We start from the raw sequence: 19,536 nt of genomic DNA, 5'->3' as shown, positions 1-19,536 counted from the left end.
GCCAGGTGCACTGTGAGGCTGTGGCTGGCTGGTGGTGGCCATGGGCTGACCGACTGAGATGCACATCTGCTGTACCACCCTCCCCCCTGCAACTGTGCCAACTCGCTGCAGCAGCAGCAGCAGCAATGGCACCCCATGCACGCACATGCACACCTACACCTCAAACTAAGATCACTGCTCCAAGGGGCCCCGCATGGCGGCTTCTCAGTAGCAATGATGATGCACTTGGGAGAGGGGAAATGGAGGATTGTGATGATGTTTCATGATAAACGCTTCGCAAGACCAAGAAGATGGCAGTGCCGAGAGCAAAGTGAACATCTGACCCCTGCTGGACACCTGTGAAACTACTGGACATCTGAAGTCTTCTGGACATCTTGTGACCCACCCCCCACTGGACACCATCTGTGACAAAGCTTCATATCTCAGGATAAAGATTCTGATGCTGAACCACACCCAGTATGGGTTCTCCCCTGCCTCTCACTGGGGGGGGTTTCAGGTGGGTAGTGTCAGAGGCGATGGGTGTCAGGGCACAGGGGTTTGTAGTGTGCTGCAGCGGGCGATTTCATTCCGTAACATCATTATATTATTATATTCCTGCGTACGCGCACAGATCACGAGGAGGCTGCAGTGTCCCCGTTCCCCCAAACCGTTGCAGATTTGCCAGGCACGGGAAACGACGAGAAAAATAAACCAACATCCCGCAATAACAATAATAACCGTGTTAAAAAAACCCCGACATTATACCTCTTTTTTACCGAGGTGTGGACACCCCCCCACCCCCCCTGGGGGAACAGGGGGGGGGGGTCAGATGGTGATCCATGACCCCCCCCTCCGCCTGAAGGGCGAGCGTGCCAGCAGGTTGGCGGATGAGCGGGCGAGCGGGAGAGCCAGCGAGAGGGTGAGTGAGCAAGAGGGTGAGCCGGCGGGTGAGCGAGCAAATGGGCGAGTGAGCAGGCAAGCAAGAGGGTGAGCCGGCGGGTGAGCCGGCGGGTGAGCCGGCGGGTGAGCGAGCAAATGGGTGAGTGAGCAGGCAAGCAAGAGGGTGAGCCGGCGGGTGAGCGAGCGAATGGGTGAGTGAGCAGGCAAACGAGAGGGTGAGTGAGCGAGTGAGCGAATGGGTGAGTGAGCGGGTGAGCGAGCGAATGGGTGAGTGAGCAGGCAAGCGAGAGGGTGAGTGAGCGGGTGAGCGAGCAAATGGGCGAGTGAGCAGGTGAGTGAGCAAATGGGTGAGTTGAGCGGGTGAGCGAGCGAATGGATGAGTGAGCAGGCGAGTGAGCAAATGGGTGAGTGAGCGGGCAAGCAAGAGGGTGAGTGAGCGGGCAAGCGAGAGGGTGAGCGAGCGAATGGGTGAGTGAGCAGGCAAGCAAGAGGGTGAGTGAGCAGGTGAGCGAGCAAATGGGTGAGTGAGCGGGCAAGCAAGAGGGTGAGTGAGCAGGTGAGCGAGCAAATGGGTGAGTGAGCGGGCAAGCAAGAGGGTGAGTGAGCGGGTGAGCGAGCAAATGGGTGAGTGAGCGGGCAAGCAAGAGGGTGAGTGAGCAGGTGAGCGAGCAAATGGGTGAGTGAGCGGGCAAGCAAGAGGGTGAGTGAGCGAGCAAATGGGTGAGTGAGCGGGCAAGCAAGAGGGTGAGTGAGCGGGCAAGCGAGCGAATGGGTGAGTGAGCGGGCAAGCGAGAGGGTGAGTCGGCGGGTGAGTGAGCGGGCAAGCAAGAGGGTGAGTGAGCGGGCAAGCGAGAGGGTGAGCGAGCGAATGGGTGAGCGGGCAAGCAAGAGGGTGAGTGAGCGGGTGAGTGAGCGGGCAAGCAAGAGGGTGAGTGAGCGGGCAAGCGAGAGGGTGAGCCGGCGGGTGAGCGAGCGAATGGGTGAGCGGGCAAGCAAGAGGGTGAGTGAGCGGGTGAGTGAGCGGGCAAGCAAGAGGGTGAGTGAGCGGCGAGCGAATGTCTCCACCGCCCAAGTATTGGATGCTGCTTGATCCGATGCAAGAGCTCCGCCCCGCCCACCGCAGGACGCGGCGACTCAAAGAGAATCCTCCCAACTCCCCACCCCCCCCTCCCCCCGGGGACAGGCAATGTACAACAACGCAGGAACCAGAGGCTCCGTTAACTCTCTCGGCGCCCCGAGACGCGTGGGCGAGGTGAACGACAGACGAACAGAGACTGGGTGGGTGCTACGAAAGGGGGCGGGGGGCTCAGGGTAATTAGTAGTACAGCGTTCGCGACTTGCAGCCACTCGTACAGCTCCACACACGCAGCGGAATGCACACGTTGCTCACACGTGCACACACAGCTGCACACACACAAGACGCACACAGGCCCTTGTACACACACTGACAAACCGACCGGCTAATGTGTACGCACGCGAACTGCACGCACGCACACCCTCGCACGCACACCCTCGCGCGCACACCCTCACGCGCACGCACACACACGTACCCCAAACCCCCACTGTGCACCTTTGTGCTGTGTGTGTGTGCGTGCACACCCACAATGGCTGCTTGTGCTTCTGAGTGTTGTGCAGGGAGTGTGTGTGTCAGAGCATGCGGGCAGCCAGGAGTGTGTGTCTACATGTGGGTGTGGGTGCGTGTGGGTATGGGTGGGTATGGGTGGGTATGGGTGGGTATGGGTGGGTATGGGTATGAATGAGTGTCTGCGTGCGAGTATGAGTGTGTGTGCGAGTATGAGTGTATGTGAGTGTGTGTGCGAGTATGAGTGTGTGGCCTGCATGTGTGCGAGTATGGGTAACAGTGTGTGTGCGCATGTGCCACCGCCTGTGCTAGCGATTGTTCTTGATGGCATCCTTGGCTGCCAGGATGAGGGGAGTAAGGCTGGCCAGGGGCTTGGCCAGCTTCAAAAATGGATGCTGCACACAGACACGCGCGCACAACACACACACGCACATTAATACACCAATATCAACACCCGCCCTTCGCCACTAATTGACGGTGATGGCACCACGGGGCATGTGCCAGGCTAGGTGCGGACTGTCCTTCCAATCCTACAGGAACCTGTCCTGTGGTCCATTAATACACATACACACCTTCATAATATACAGACATGAATACACAGACACAAACACATAAACAGACAAAGATCCCCCGTATAGCCTTAACATTCTGTTGGGGCAAGTGCTGTTAGCGAGCACCTATGAAGGCTGGCACGGCACACGAGGGGGTGGGTGGTCAGCACCACGCCCGGCCGCCTTTGTCTCCCCTAGTGCCGATGTTTACTGCACACCGCACCAGGTACTCAGTTGAGGCTGAGGACACCTAGAGGAGGCCTGGTCCCGGTTCAGAAAGTCGTCACCGGTGTTGGTGGTGGCCGTGAGCGGGAATCGAACTCGGGTCTCTGCCCGGGTTCGTAGCACAGCGCTAACCACTGCCCCACCGCTCCCCGCCCCCCACAAGACGAAGGCAAAGACCCCCCCCCCCCAATATAGCCTCTAACAGGCTGTTGGGGCAAGTGCTGTTAGCGATTATCAGCAACTATGAAGGCCGGCACTGTGGCACACGAGGGGTTTGTGGTTAAACCCCACACCACGGTCAACCTTTGTTGTTTAACCTTGCACACAAACCCCACCGGGCAACTGATTTGAGGCCGAGTGGACCTAGGGGAGGCCCCGGCGTCACCTGCAGGAGGTCGCGCGCAGAGCCGCGCTGGTCGACGTCCATCTCCAAGCAGCGGTTGAGGAAATCGCGGAACACGGGACTCAGCTTCTCCGGATTCTGGAGCTCTGGGGTGCCGTTGGTGGCGATGAGATACAGGGCCTACACGGCACGGCACGGACACGGCACAAAGGTCACCGCCTCTCGTAGCCTTCAACGAGACGGTCGGTGGGGGGTGCCGGCGCCTGTGAAGGCCGCCACGGCGCACGTGGGGGATGTGGGTGGGACGGCGTCACGCGCCCGGCCGCCTTTGTCTCTCCTCCCGCCGCCTGTGCTGATTATGTTTACACACGCACAGCGCTGGGTACACGTTCACCGCTCGCCCGCCCACCAACCCAGCCTCCCACCCACTCACCCACCCACCCAGCCTCCCACCCACTCACCAATCCACTCACCCACCAACCCAGCCTCTCACCCACCCACCAACCCAGCCACCCACCAACCCAGCCTCCCACCCACTCACCCACCCACCCACCATCCCAGCCACCCACTAACCCAGCCTCTCACCCACTCACCCACCCGCCCACCCGCCCGCACCCGCCCACCCACTCAGCCATCCTGAGCAGGTTCTCATTGAGGTATGGCGGCTCCCCCTCCACCATCTCGCTCGCCCACGCGCCCGCCTCACCCACGCGCCCGCTCGCCCCACCCACTCACCCTGAGCGGGTTCTCGTTGAGGTAGGGCGGCTCCCCCTCCACCATCTCGATGGCCATGATGCCCAGGCTCCAGACGTCCACCTTGGGCCCGTAGGCCTTGCGTGTCACCACCTCGGGCGCCATCCAGTAGGGGGTGCCCACCATGGTGCTACGCTTGCTCTGCTCCGGAGAGATCTGGGCGCAGAAGCCAAAGTCCGCTGCGGTGGGGGGTGGAGGAGATTTGGGGGGGCAGACACGGGGTGGAGGGGGGAGAGACACGAGGGGGGGGGGGTGAGTTCACTGCTGGCAGCCAGCGGAGGCAGAGTGGTTGGTGGGGAGGCGGCAGGGTGGTTGGTGGGGAGGCGGCAGGGTGGTTGGTGGGGAGGCGGCAGTGGTGGTTGGTGGGGGAGGCGGCAGGGTGGTTGGTGGGGAGGCGGCAGGGTGGTTGGTGGGAGGCGGCAGGGTGGTTGGTGGGGAGGCGGCAGGGTGGTTGGTGGGGAGGCGGCAGGGTGGTTGGTGGGGAGGCGGCAGGGTGGTTGGTGGGGAGGCGGCAGGGTGGTTGGTGGGGAGGCGGCAGGGTGGTTGGTGGGGAGGCGGCAGGGTGGTTGGTGGGGAGGCGGCAGGGTGGTTGGTGGGGAGGCGGCAGGGTGGTTGGTGGGGAGGCGGCAGGGTGGTTGGTGGGGAGGCGGCAGGGTGGTTGGTGGGGAGGCGGCAGGGTGGTTGGTGGGGAGGCGGCAGGGTGGTTGGTGGGGAGGCGGCAGGGTGGTTGGTGGGGAGGTCTCCGTGTCCCACCAACCTCTCCTGGCCATGGGCCCTCCGTGTTCCTCCACCCCACGCCCCCATGGCTCCGTATCTCTGAGGAGCTATGCTCATCGTGTCCCCGTGTCCCCATGTCTCCGTGTCCCTATGTGCCTTGAGTCTCCCCGTGTCTCCCCGCATCTCCCCATGCGTCCCCGTGTCTCCCCGTGCGTCCCCGTGTCTCCCCGCGTCTCCCCGCGTCTCCCCGTGTGTCCCCGTGTCTCCCCATGTCTCCCCATGTCTCCCCGTGCGTCCCCGTGTCTCCCCGCATCTACCCGTGCGTCCCCGTGTCTCCCCATGTGTCCCCGTGGTTCCCCGTGGTTCCCCATGTCTCCCCGTGTCTCCCCGTGCGTCTCCGTGCGTCCCCGTGTGTGTCCCTCCCACCCCCGGGTCTCACTGAGTTTGACGGAGCCGTCCATGCCCAGCAGGACGTTGTCGCTCTTGATGTCCCTGTGGATGACGTGGTTGGCGTGCAGGAACTCCAGCGCCTGTAAGCACTGCACGTCGGCACACAAACGGAGGTGCCCCAGCACCACCCACGTGGCCTTTAGCGGACTGCCGGGACGAGCCGTGCTGGCGAGCAGCAGTACCAGCAGTAGCAGCAGCAGTAGCAGCAGTAGTAGCAGCAGCAGCAGTAGCAGCAGCAGTAGCAGCAGTAGCAGCAGCAATAGCAGCAGCAGTAGTAGTAGCAGCAGTAGCAGCAGTAGCAGCAGCAGCAGTAGCAGCAGCAGTAGTAGCAGCAGTATCAGTAGCAGCAGCAGCAGTAGTAGCAGCAGCAGCAGTAGTAGCAGCAGCAGTAGTAGCAGCAGCAGCAGTAGCAGCAGCAGTAGCAGCAGTAGCAGCAGCAATAGCAGCAGCAGTAGTAGTAGCAGCAGTAGCAGCAGTAGCAGCAGCAGCAGTAGCAGCAGCAGTAGTAGCAGCAGTATCAGTAGCAGCAGCAGTAGTAGCAGCAGTATCAGTAGCAGCAGCAGCAGTAGTAGCAGCAGCAGTAGTAGCAGCAGCAGCAGCAGTAGCAGCAGCAGTAGCAGCAGTAGGCCAGAGTGGTCTTGGTGCAGGCGAGTTGGGGGGGTGTGAGTGGGGGGGCGAGTGGGGGGGGGTGTGGGGGGGTGTGGGTGGGGGGGGGTGAGTGGGGTGGGTGTGGGTGGGGGGTGTGGGTGGGGGGGGCGAGTGTGGGGGCGTGGGTGGGGGGGGGGTGTGAGTGGGTGGGTGGGGGTGTGGGGTGGGTGGGGGTGTGGGTGGGGGGGGTGAGTGGGTGGGTGGGGGGGTGTGTGCGAGTGGGTGAGTGGGTGGGTGTGGGTGGGGGGACGAGTGGGTGGGGGTGAGTGAGGGGGGCGAGTGGGGCCGGTGGGTGTGGTTGGGTGGCCGGGGGGGGGTGAGAGCGTCACCTCACGACACACGGCTGCGATCTGCCCCTCGTCCATGCACGTCTCCGTGACGACGTCGGTGAGCGAGCCACCCGCCAGGTACTCCATCACCACCCACAGCTCCTCGCCCACCAGGTAGCTGGGGGGTTACCCACCGTGACAGTCGCTCAACGCCACCACCACCACCACCACCACAACCACCACGGTAACCACGGTGACAGTCGCTCAACGCCACCACCACCACAACCACCACGGTAACCACGGTCACAGTCGCTCAACGCCACCACCACTACAACCATCACGGTAACCACGGTCACAGTCGCTCAACGCCACCACCACTACAACCATCACGGTAACCACGGTCACAGTCGCTCACAACACCACCACCACAACCACCACGGTAACCACGGAACCAGTCGCTCACAACACCACCACCACAACCACCACAACCACCACACCCACGGCTCCTCACCCACCACGGTACCAGTCACAATGCCGCCACCACCACCACACCCACAACAACCGCTGCACAACAACGACAACCGCAACGCAAGTGCCGCTTGCGATTGGCCAGCCATGGCGGAGACCCGGAATCCGATGAGCTGTGAAGTGATTGGTTTCCCTTTCCGGCTCACCTGTCCAGGTAGTTGACGACGTTGGGGTTTTTGTTGGCGCGCATCACCAGGATCTCGTTGATGATCAGCTCCTTCTTGGGCTGCTGCTGCAGGTTCATCTGCTTGATCGCCACCTGGCCGAGCGGGAAAAGGCAAAGGAGATAAAAAGGTCCCTCCCCCAACCTCGTGAGCCAGCGGCGATTCTCCCACGCCACCCTCCCCCCCCCCCGTGACGAACCGGGGGATAGAAAACTACGAGAAAACTACAGCGGGTCATCGATCATCCGGCACCGCGCAATTATATCCGGGCAGCTTCCAACGTTATCCGGCTGCGGTCCCGGGCCGATCCGGCGGTCCCGCCGGAAACCTCCCCAAAGGCTGTAAACCCATCACCTTGTGAGCATGGCTCCGCTTGAGTTCAGTGTTAAATATCACATACACTACATGATACACTACACACAACTTAGTGACAATAACGCACGCGGATACATCGCCGCATGATGCGGAGTCTTCGAGATTGGAGCGGTAAGCACGGTACAGTCAAGTAGAGATATTTGTGTTTGTCTACTTCTGTTTATTTGTAGCTATATCATTCGGTAAACAATTTTAAAACACTAACAACGCACGGGGGAGACACGGGGACGCACGGGGACGCACGGGGAGACACGGGGAGACACGGGGAGGCACGGGGAGGCACGGGGAGGCACGGGGACACACGGGGACACACGGGGACACACGGGGACACACGGGGACACACGGGGACACACGGGGACACACGGGGACACACGGGGACACACGGGGAGGCACGGGGAGGCACGGGGAGGCACGGGGAGGCACGGGGACGCACGGGGAGACACGGGGAGACACGGGGAGGCACGGGGAGACACGGGGAGGCACGGGGAGGCACGGGGACACACGGGGAGACACGGGGAGACACGGGGAGACACGGGGAGGCACGGGGAGACACGGGGAGACACGGGGAGACACGGGGAGACACGGGGAGACACGGGGAGGCACGGGGAGACACGGGGAGACACGGGGAGACACGGGGAGACACGGGGAGGCACGGGGAGACACGGGGAGGCACGGGGAGACACGCGAAGACACGGGGAGACACGGGGAGACACGGGGAGACACGGGGAGACACGGGGAGACACGGGGAGGCACGGGGAGACACGGAGATACGGTGAGGAGGGAACCGGAGAACCCGGGGACAATTCCACGCGACAACGGGGAGAGAGAAACCGCAAACTCCGAATACACAGACACAGAACACACGGAAACACAGCATACACGGACACACAGAGACTGTGAACACAGAATACACGGACACACACACGGACACACACACAGAATACACAGAACACACGGACACACACACAGAATACACACACAGAATACACGGACACACACACAGAACACACGGACACACAGGAGCAGCAGGTTAAGAAGTCTTGTCTCACCTCCTGTCCCGTAGACACGTCACACGCTGTGTAGACCGTCCCCGATGCACTGCACACAGAAAACAAAATACCCCGTGCAGCTCACACGGACTGTTGGGGGTCAAGTGCTATTAGCGAGCAGCTGCACAACGATTCAACGATGTTCCATCTTGCCAGATCAGGCCCACTCAGCTGTGTAGCTCAACAACGTGGCGGATATCACCATCACCACCATCGCGTGCAAGTTCATAGCAGTGGCCAAACACTCGAGGCGCGTGGTGACGTCGGATGTAAATGCGGGAGGACCCGGAGAGAGAGACGCAGACAGCAGACAGCAGCAGCAGACAGCAGCAGCAGACAGCAGCAGCAGCAGACAGCAGCAGCAGACAGCAGCAGCAGACAGCAGCAGCAGACAGCAGCAGCAGACAGCAGCAGCAGACAGCAGACAGCAGCAGCAGACAGCAGCAGCAGACAGCAGCAGCAGACAGCAGACAGCAGCAGCAGACAGCAGCAGCAGACAGCAGCAGCAGACAGCAGACAGCAGCAGCAGACAGCAGACAGCAGCAGCAGACAGCAGCAGACAGCAGCAGCAGACAGCAGCAGCAGACAGCAGACAGCAGCAGCAGACAGCAGCAGCAGACAGCAGCAGCAGCAGCAGACAGCAGCAGCAGACAGCAGCAGCAGACAGCAGCAGCGGACAGCAGCAGCAGACAGCAGCAGACAGCAGCAGCAGCAGACAGCAGCAGCAGACAGCAGCAGCAGACAGCAGCAGCAGACAGCAGCAGCAGACAGCAGCAGCAGACAGCAGACAGCAGACAGCAGACAGCAGCAGCAGACAGCAGCAGCAGCAGCGGACAGCAGCAGCAGACAGCAGCAGCAGCAGCGGACAGCAGCAGCAGCAGGTTGGGGGGGTGAGCACCACACCCAGCCACCTTTGTCTCCCCAATTCCTGTTGTATGCACGTTGCACCCGGTACTCATTTCAGGCCGAGTCAACCTAGGGAAGGCTCAGGGCCTATTGTACGTGGGATAGGAGTAGGGGTTATGTAAAAGGGGATAGGGGGTAGTGGGGGTAGGGGCTATTGTAGAGGTGATAGTGGTCGGGGATGGGTGGTGGTAGGGGTTGTTTACTGACCCCTGTCCGATCTTCTCGAACCGTGCGTATTTCTTCTTGGGGTCCCCGACGCTCACTATGCTGCCTGTGCACACACACAGACACACAGCACACACAGACATCACACACAGCACACACAACCATCACACACAGCACACAGCACACACAAACATCACACACAAACACACAGCACACGCACACAGCACACACAGACATCACACACAGCACACAGCACACACAAACATCACACACAAACACACAGCACACGCACGCAGCACACACAGACATCACACAGCACACACAGACATCACACACACGCACGCAGCACACACAAACATCACACACAAACACACAGCACATGCACACAGCACACACAGACATCACACACAGCACACACAGACATCACACACACGCACGCAGCACACACAAACATCACACACAAACACACAGCACATGCACACAGCACACACAGACATCACACACAGCACACACAGACATCACACACACGCACGCAGCACACACAAACATCACACACAAACACACAGCACATGCACACACAGACATCACACACAGCACACAGACATGCACACACAGCACACACGCACGCAGCACACACAGACATCACACACAGCACACGCAGCACACAGCACACACAGACATCACACACAGCACACAGACATGCACACACGCACGCAGCACACACAAACATCACACACAGCACACAAACATCACACAGCACACACAGCATACAGAAACACACACACGAACACACAGGCACATCACACACAGCACACACAAACATCAAACAGCACACGACACACACAGACCACATACACACCACACGCAAACACCACACGTACGTGGTGGTGTGTAGTGGTGCGGTGGTGGTGGTGTGATGGTGGTTGTGCTGTGTGTAGTGGTGGTGGTGGTGGTGGTTGTGCTGTGTGTAGTGGTGGTGGTGTGATGGTGGTGGTGGTTGTGCTGTGTGTAGTGGTGGTGGTGGTTGTGCTGTGTGTAGTGGTGGTGGTGTGATGGTGGTGGTGGTTGTGCTGTGTGTAGTGGTGGTGGTGGTGTGTAGTGGTGCGGTGGTGGTGTGATGGTGGTGGTGGTTGTGCTGTGTGTAGTGGTGGTGGTGGTGGTGGTTGTGCTGTGTGTAGTGGTGGTGGTGTGATGGTGGTGGTGGTTGTGCTGTGTGTAGTGGTGGTGGTGGTTGTGCTGTGTGTAGTGGTGGTGGTGTGATGGTGGTGGTGGTTGTGCTGTGTGTAGTGGTGGTGGTGTGATGGTGGTGGTGGTTGTGCTGTGTAGTGGTGGTGGTGGTGGTGGTTGTGCTGTGTGTAGTGGTGGTGGTGGTGCGTGGTGGTGGTTGTGCTGTGTGTAGTGGTGGTGGTGGTGGTGGTTGTGCTGTGTGTGGTGCGGTGGTGTGATGGTGGTGGTGGTTGTGCTGTGTGTAGTGGTGGTGGTGTGGTTGTGCTGTGTGTAGTGGTGGTGGTGGTGGTGGTTGTGCTGTGTGTAGTGGTGGTGGTGGTGGTGGTTGTGCTGTGTGTAGTGGTGGTGGTGGTGGTGGTTGTGCTGTGTGTAGTGGTGGTGGTGGTGGTGGTTGTGCTGTGTGTGGTGCGGTGGTGTGGTGGTGGTGGTGGTTGTGCTGTGTGTAGTGGTGGTGGTGGTGGTGGTTGTGCTGTGTGTAGTGGTGGTGGTGGTGGTGGTGGTTGTGCTGTGTGTGGTGTGGTGGTGTGGTGGTGGTGGTGGTGGTGGTGGTTGTGCTGTGTGTGGTGCGGTGGTGTGATGGTGGTGGTGGTTGTGCTGTGTGTAGTGGTGGTGGTGGTGGTGGTGGTGTGCTGTGTGTAGTGGTGGTGGTGGTGGTGGTTGTGCTGTGTGTGGTGCGGTGGTGTGATGGTGGTGGTGGTTGTGCTGTGTGTAGTGTGGTGGTGGTGGTGGTTGTGCTGTGTGTAGTGGTGGTGGTGGTGGTGGTTGTGCTGTGTGTAGTGGTGGTGGTGGTGGTGGTTGTGCTGTGTGTAGTGGTGGTGGTGGTGGTGGTTGTGCTGTGTGTAGTGGTGGTGGTGGTGGTGGTGCTGTGTGTAGTGGTGGTGGTGGTGGTTGTGCTGTGTGTAGTGGTGGTGGTGGTTGTGCTGTGTGTAGTGGTGGTGGTGGTGGTGGTTGTGCTGTGTGTAGTGGTGGTGGTGGTTGTGCTGTGTGTAGTGGTGGTGGTGGTGGTGGTTGTGCTGTGTGTAGTGGTGGTGGTGGTTGTGCTGTGTGTGGTGCGGTGGTGTGGTGTGGTGGTGGTTGTGCTGTGTGTAGTGGGTGGTGGTGGTGTGGGTTGTGCTGTGTGTGGTGCGGTGGTGTGATAGTGGTGGTGGTTGTGCTGTGTGTAGTGGTGGTGGTGGTGGTGGTTGTGCTGTGTGCAGTGGTGGTGGTGGTGGTTGTGCTGTGTGTAGTGGTGGTGGTGGTGGTGGTTGTGCTGTGTGTGGTGGTGGTGGTGGTTGTGCTGTGTGTAGTGGTGGTGGTTGTGCTGTGTGTAGTGGTGGTGGTTGTGCTGTGTGCAGTGGTGGTGGTGGTGGTTGTGCTGTGTGTAGTGGTGGTGGTGGTTGTGCTGTGTGTAGTGGTGGTGGTGGTGGTTGTGCTGTGTGTAGTGGTGGTGGTGGTGTAGCGTGCCGTGCGTGGTGGTGGTGGTTGTGCTGTGTGTAGTGGTGGGTGGTGGTGGTGGTTGTGCTGTGTGTAGTGGTGGTGGTGGTGGTGGTGTAGCGTGCCGTGCGTGGTGGTGGTGGTTGTGCTGTGTGTAGTGGTGGTGGTGGTGGTGTAGCGTGCCGTGCGTGGTGGTGGTGGTTGTGCTGTGTGTTAGTGGTGGTGGTGGTTGTGCTGTGTGTAGTGGTGGTGGTGGTTGTGCTGTGTGTAGTGGTGGTGGTGGTGGTGGTTGTGCTGTGTGTAGTGGTGGTGGCGTGATGGTGGTGGTGGTTGTGCTGTGTGTAGTGGTGGTGGTTGTGCTGTGTGTAGTGGTGGTGGTGTGATGGTGGTGGTGGTTGTGCTGTGTGTAGTGGTGGTGGTGGTTGTGCTGTGTGTGGTGCGGTGGTGGTGGTTGTGCTGTGTGTAGTGGTGGTGGTGGTTGTGCTGTGTGTAGTGGTGGTGGTGTTGTGCTGTGTGTAGTGGTGGTGGTGGTGGTGGTTGTGCTGTGTGTAGTGGTGGTGGTGGTGGTGGTTGTGCTGTGTGTAGTGGTGGTGGTGGGTGGTGGTTGTGCTGTGTGTGGTGGTGGTGGTGGTTGTGCTGTGTGTAGTGGTGGTGGTTGTGCTGTGTGTGGTGGTGGTGGTGCGTGGTGGTGGTGGTGGTTGTGCTGTGTGTAGTGGGTGGTGGTGGTGGTTGTGCTGTGTGTGGTGTGGTGGTGTGGTGGTGGTGGTGGTTGTGCTGTGTGTAGTGGTGGTGGTGGTGGTGGTTGTGCTGTGTGTGGTGCGGTGGTGTGGTGGTGGTGGTGGTTGTGCTGTGTGTAGTGGTGGTGGTGGTGTGTAGTGGTGCGGTGGTGGTGGTGTGATGGTGGTGGTGGTTGTGCTGTGTGTAGTGGTGGTGGTGGTTGTGCTGTGTGTAGTGGTGGTGGTGGTTGTGCTGTGTGTGGTGGTGGTGGTGTAGCGTGGTGGTGGTGGTGGTGGTGTAGCGTGGTGGTGGTGGTATAGCGTGGTGGTGGTGGTGTAGCGTGGTGGTGGTGGTTGTGCTGTGTGTAGTGGTGGTGGTGGTGGTTGTGCTGTGTGTAGTGGTGGTGGTGGTGGTGGTTGTGCTGTGTGTGGTGCGGTGGTGTGATGGTGGTGGTGGTTGTGCTGTGTGTAGTGGTGGTGGTGGTGGTTGTGCTGTGTGTAGTGGTGGTGGTGGTGGTGGTTGGCTGTGTGTAGTGGTGGTGGTGGTGGTGTGCTGTGTGTAGTGGTGGTGGTGGTGGTGGTTGTGCTGTGTGTAGTGGTGGTGGTGGTGGTTGTGCTGTGTGTAGTGGTGGTGGTTGTGCTGTGTGTAGTGGTGGTGGTGGTGGTGGTTGTGCTGTGTGTAGTGGTGGTGGTTGTGCTGTGTGTAGTGGTGGTGGTGGTTGTGCTGTGTGTAGTGGTGGTGGTGGTTGTGCTGTGTTAGTGGTGGTGGTGGTGGTTGTGCTGTGTGTAGTGGTGGTGGTTGTGCTGTGTGTAGTGGTGGTGGTGGTGGTTGTGCTGTGTGTAGTGGTGGTGGTGGTGGTTGTGCTGTGTGTAGTGGTGGTGGTGGTGGTGGTTGTGCTGTGTGTGGTGCGGTGGTGTGATGGTGGTGGTGGTTGTGCTGTGTGTAGTGGTGGTGGTGGTGGTGGTTGTGCTGTGTGTAGTGGTGGTGGCGGTGGTGGTTGTGCTGTGTGTAGTGGTGGTGGTTGGTGGTGGTTGGTTGTGCTGTGTGTAGTGGTGGTGGTGGTGGTGGTTGTGCTGTGTGTAGTGGTGGTGGTGGTGGTGGTTGTGCTGGTGTAGTGGTGGTGGTGGTGGTTGTGCTGTGTGTAGTGGTGGTGGTTGTGCTGTGTGTAGTGGTGGTGGTGGTTGTGCTGTGTGTAGTGGTGGTGGTGGTTGTGCTGTGTGTAGTGGTGGTGGTGGTGGTTGTGCTGTGTGTAGTGGTGGTGGTGGTTGTGCTGTGTGTAGTGGTGGTGGTTGTGCTGTGTGTAGTGGTGGTGGTGGTGGTTGTGCTGTGTGTAGTGGTGGTGGTGGTGGTTGTGCTGTGTGTAGTGGTGGTGGTGGTGGTGGTTGTGCTGTGTGTAGTGGTGGTGGTGGTTGTGCTGTGTGTGGTGGTGGTGGTGGTGGTTGTGCTGTGTGTAGTGGTGGTTGTGCTGTGTGTAGTGGTGGTGGTGGTGGTGGTTGTGCTGTGTGTAGTGGTGGTGGTGGTTGTGCTGTGTGTAGTGGTGGTGGTGGTGGTGGTTGTGCTGTGTGTAGTGGTGGTGGTTGTGCTGTGTGTAGTGGTGGTGGTGGTGGTTGTGCTGTGTGTAGTGGTGGTGGTGGTGGTTGTGCTGTGTGTAGTGGTGGTGGTGGTGGTGGTTGTGCTGTGTGTAGTGGTGGTGGTGGTGGTGGTTGTGCTGTGTGTAGTGGTGGTGGTGGTGGTGTAGCGTGGTGGTGGTTGTGCTGTGTGTAGTGGTGGTGGTTGTGCTGTGTGTAGTGGTGGTGGTTGTGCTGTGTGTAGTGGTGGTGGTTGTGCTGTGTGTAGTGGTGGTGGTGGTGGTTGTGCTGTGTGTAGTGGTGGTGGTTGTGCTGTGTGTAGTGGTGGTGGTTGTGCTGTGTGTAGTGGTGGTGGTTGTGCTGTGTGTGGTGGTGGTGGTGGTGGTGGTTGTGCTGTGTGTAGTGGTGGTGGTGGCGTACGAAGCTTCTCAAGGATCTCGTCGTCCGACATCTTGGCCTTCTTCTTGCTCTTGTCGCCCGCGACGCCGCCGTCGGGCCCCGGCTTGTCGGCGGTCCCCTTGTGGGGGGTCCCCCCCGAGCCGGCCTCCCCGCCGTGGTGGGGTGGGGGGCCCCCCGGGGACGGGACCCCCCCTCCGACGCCGACGCCGTCCTTGGCCGGCTGGGGTGGCCGCAGGGGCTCGATGACGGAGCGCGTGTACATCTGCACGCAGCCGTCATCATCGCGTGGAGCAACCGTCATCGCGTGGAGCAGCCGTCATGGCGTGCGGGGTGTCAACCCGAGCAACCGTGGGGGAGACCCCACGAGCGAAGGGGAGAAACACTCTCCCCACCCCCCCTCCCCCTGCACCGCCGTCTCCTGCGCCCCGTGACCGCGTCCGCATCTCGGTCGGTCAACCCGCGGCACCTGGGTCAGTCCCGTGACCCCCTCCTCCTCCTGCACGTAGTAGCCTGGCACGGCGGCCAGCCCGTACGGCACCTGGGGCCCGAAAGGCTTCGATGGCCTCAACGTGCACCTGGCCTGGCACAGGCGCCGTGGCGACGTCACCGTCACTCGGTGGCGAATGGCGCGGGGTGTTGGTGTTGGTGTGAGGAGGAGGCTCGTGAAGGACGCTGCTGCTGCTACTACTGGGCAGCTGGAGGCAGTCGCCTTCCAGCAACAGCAGAGGGCGGAGGAGCGACGCTCACAACAACGAGCGGAGGCGCCAGGCAGATAAACAGTGGGGGGTACAGCTGGTGGTGCATCTACCGGTCATCTCAGTCAGCCAACCCATGGCACCTGCAGGGTCTGTCCCGTGACCTGCTGTCAGCGAGGCTTCGACACTTCACGTAGCCGAAAAGTGCATCTGGCCTGGCACAGGTGCCGTGGCGACGTCACCGTCACTCGGTGGCGAATGGCGAGTATTGGTATGGGTGTGTCTCTATGGGTTGACACAGTGGGGGGGCACAGGTGGTGCGTCGGCCACTCATCTGTCAATCCACGGCACCCGGGTCTGTCCCATGACCTTCACGTGGCCTCAACGTGCACCTAGCCTGGCACAGGCGCTTGGTGGCGCTGGTTGTGGTGTGTTTGTGAGCGAGACGTACCGACTTGGTGTGCTCTGGTCTCGGAGCGACGATCGGAGGCGGCGAGGCGTCGTCGTCATCGTCATCCTCTTCGGCCTCCGCACACCCCACGTCCACCTTCGTCACCTGCACAAAGACAAAGGTTCCCCGTGTAGCCTCGACAGACTGTTGGGGCAAGTGCCGTTAGCGACCAGCGTCTACGAACGCCGGCACGGCACACGGGGGGGGGGGGGGGGGGGGGGGGGGCGGCCAACTTTGTTTCTCGCTCTCTCCCCAGTGACGACGTTTGCTACACGACGCGCACAGCTACTCGTTTAGGCCGAGTCGACCTAGGGGAGGCCCAGGACCGGTTCGGATAATCGCCATCGCACCCGTGTGGTGGTTGGTGGTGGTGGTGGCCGTGAGCGGGAATCGAACTCGAGTCGTGGCCAGGTTTGTAGGGCGGCGTAGCGCTCGCCGCCACAATCCAGCGCTCGCCGCACAGAGAGCCGTGCGTGCACGCGGGAGCCACGGGGATGATCGTCTTGTTGATGACGACGACGACGACGACGACGATGACGACACACAGCGTCGTCCCCGTCGGTACTAGCCACCCCTCGCCTTCTCACAAACGCCCAGAACCCACGGACCGACAGCGCTGGTCGCTGGTGAGCCGGGGCTACTTGCCATCGCCCAAGCTCTGCAGGCCTCGACGTATCAAGACGTTTACAGCCAACGGATGGATGTTCATACGCGATGCGGGTAGCATCGTGGCGGTTGTAAAGCTGCCGCTGCTGATGATGATGGTGATGACGCTGCTGCTGATGATGATTTTAGAGCTGTAGCAGCTGCTGATAATTTTATAGCTGTAGCAGCTGCTGATGATGATTTTATAGCTGTAGCAGCTGCTGATGATGATTTTATAGCTGTAGCAGCTGCTGATGATGATTTTATAGCTGTAGCAGCTGCTGATGATGATTTTAGAGCTGTAGCAGCTGCTGATGATGATTTTAGAGCTGTAGCAGCTGCTGATGATGATTTTAGAGCTGTAGCAGCTGCTGATGATGATTTTAGAGCTGTAGCAGCTGCTGATGATGATTTTAGAGCTGTAGCAGCTGCTACTGATGATGATTTTAGAGCTGTAGCAGCTGCTGCTGATGATGATTTTATAGCTGTCGCAGCAGCAGCTGCTGATGATGATTTTAGAGCTGTAGCAGCTGCTGATGATGATTTTATAGCTGTAGCAGCTGCTGATGATGATGATTTTATAGCTGTAGCAGCAGCTGCTGATGTTGATTTTATAGCTGTAGCAGCTGCTGATGATGATTTTATAGCTGTCGCAGCTGCTGATGATGATTTTATAGCTGTAGCAGCTGCTGCTGATGATGATTTCTCGCCGATGATGGTAAGACCCCTCTCACCTGTGCGGTTCCTGTGTAAGCTTCAACTTTTTCTGCGAAATAAAAACGAAAAACCGAATGTCATCGATGCGTCCGAACGTTCTTACAAACCACCATCGCCACCGCCAGGACTGCCACCGTCACCGCCACAAAGACAAATAGCCCCCGTGTAACCTTCACAGACCGTTGGGGCAAGTGCTGAGCGCGAGCAGCAGCTACGAATGCCGGCACGGTGGCACACGAGGGGCTGGGTGGGATGACAGCACCAGGCCCGGCAGCCTTTGTCTCCCCAGTGGCGATGTTTACCGCACGCCGCTACAGCGGGTACTCGTTTGAGGCTGAGTCGAACTAGGGGAGGCCCAGGACCGGTTGAGATCATCGCTATCCCTGGTGGTGGTGGTGGTGAGCGGGAGTCCAACTCGGGTGGCTGCCGAGTTCGTAGCACAGCACAGTGCTCACCGCTGCACCACCGCTCCTCATTGTCACCACGATAACCAACACCACCTTCACCACTATAACCACCACCACTGCTAGTGTCACCACTATAACCACCACTGCTAGTGTCACCACTATAACCACCACTGCTAGTGTCACCACTATAACCACCACTGCTAGTGTCACCACTATAACCACCACTGCTAGTGTCACCACTATAACCACCACCACCACTGCTACTGTCACCACTATAACCACCACCACCACTGCTACTGTCACCACTATAACCACCACCACCACTGCTAGTGTCACCACTATAACCACCACCACCACTGCCACCACAAACACATTCCTGCGGAGGGAGCTGGTAGGAACGTCGGGTTGCTCGGTCAATGGCCTGCAGGGTCAACGGCGGCGTGGTGTATTCCGCAAATATGCCCGACTGTGAGGGCGGGCACAAGCCGGCGTGAGTAGGTGAAACGTTGAGTTTTATAAGGGCACCACGGGGTGACCAGCCCCTCCCCACCCAGCCCCACCCCTCCCACCCCCCACCCAGCCCCTCCCCACCCTCCCCAACCCATCCAGCCCCTCCCCACCCTTCCCACCCAGCCCCTCCCCTCTCCACCCAGCCCCACCCCTCCCACAATAATCCCCTGTGGGCTGGTGTAACCAGGAGGTTCCTACCAGTATAACCACCACCACCACTGTCACCACCACTGTCACCACTATAACCTCCACCACCACTGTCACCACCACTGTCACCACTATAACCACCACCACCACTGTCACCACCACTGTCACCACTATAACCACCACCACCACTGTCACCACCACTGTCACCACTATAACCACCACCACCACTGTCACCACCACTGTCACCACTATAACCACCACCACCACTGTCACCACCACTGTCACCACTATAACCTCCACCACCACTGTCACCACCACTGTCACCACTATAACCACCACCACTGCTCGTGTCACCACTATCACCTCCACCACCACCAGGACTGCCACCGCAAGCACCACAACGCTCCCAGCCTTGCCTCGACCACCAACTCGAGACACTCAACAACAACACACGCACGCAACAAAGGTGGCGGCCGCTTCTCAAACGTGAAGAAGCAAGACTCCGCTCCTCCGCGTGCACGGTGTCACGAGACCCGCCCCCCCGCCCTCACCGCGTCATTGGCGCTACACTCCCAGCCTTGCCTCGACCACTAAGCTCGCGGGCGTGCGGGGACGCGACGGGGCGCTCACCCAGGACGGGCGTGAAGCTCATGTACTTCTGGTTGACGCTCTCCTTGGAGTCGTAGAACTTGAGCACGTCCAGCACGGCCTGCGGGTTCTTCTTCTGCTCCGACTTGCTGATGTTGGACGTCGACAGGAGGCGCAGCCATTGCTCGGGCATCCCCTGCTCCCCGCAGACGCACGCACGGGCACGCACGCGTACAGTCGCACGGACACGCACGCGTACAGTCGCACGCACGGACACGCACGCGTACAGACGCACGCACGGACACGCACGCGTACAGACGCACGCACGGACACGCACGCGTACAGACGCACGCACGGACACGCACGCGTACAGTCGCACGCACGGACACGCACGCGTACAGACGCACGCACGGACACGCACGCGTACAGACGCACGCACGGACACGCA

At 60.0% G+C, this 19,536-nt stretch overlaps 1 protein-coding gene across 1 annotated transcript in view; it reads right to left on the bottom strand.

The window, feature by feature from the left end:
* Nucleotides 1-2,012: 2,012 nt before the first annotated feature.
* The window catches only part of LOC133362891 (serine/threonine-protein kinase PAK 2-like), a 43,924-nt gene continuing 26,400 nt past the window's right edge, over nt 2,013-19,536 (bottom strand). Inside the window, exons 4-15 of the mRNA XM_061581842.1 lie at nt 19,131-19,284; nt 17,454-17,485; nt 16,075-16,179; nt 14,950-15,190; nt 9,647-9,710; nt 8,534-8,582; nt 7,092-7,204; nt 6,478-6,595; nt 5,490-5,589; nt 4,316-4,512; nt 3,623-3,760; nt 2,013-2,856 (exon numbers count right to left, since the gene is read on the bottom strand). Coding sequence (XP_061437826.1) covers nt 2,770-2,856; nt 3,623-3,760; nt 4,316-4,512; nt 5,490-5,589; nt 6,478-6,595; nt 7,092-7,204; nt 8,534-8,582; nt 9,647-9,710; nt 14,950-15,190; nt 16,075-16,179; nt 17,454-17,485; nt 19,131-19,284 — 1,398 coding nt within the window. The 3' untranslated portion in view covers nt 2,013-2,769. The remainder of the gene's footprint in view (nt 2,857-3,622; nt 3,761-4,315; nt 4,513-5,489; nt 5,590-6,477; nt 6,596-7,091; nt 7,205-8,533; nt 8,583-9,646; nt 9,711-14,949; nt 15,191-16,074; nt 16,180-17,453; nt 17,486-19,130; nt 19,285-19,536) is intronic.

The sequence above is a fragment of the Lethenteron reissneri genome, unplaced genomic scaffold (genome assembly GCF_015708825.2).
Source record: "Lethenteron reissneri isolate LAM-NWPU_2019-01 unplaced genomic scaffold, ASM1570882v1 scaffold_1638, whole genome shotgun sequence".
Classification (NCBI taxonomy): domain Eukaryota; kingdom Metazoa; phylum Chordata; class Hyperoartia; order Petromyzontiformes; family Petromyzontidae; genus Lethenteron; species Lethenteron reissneri.
Note: the sequence above shows the minus strand (reverse complement) of the source record. Positions and strands in the feature narration are given on the sequence as shown.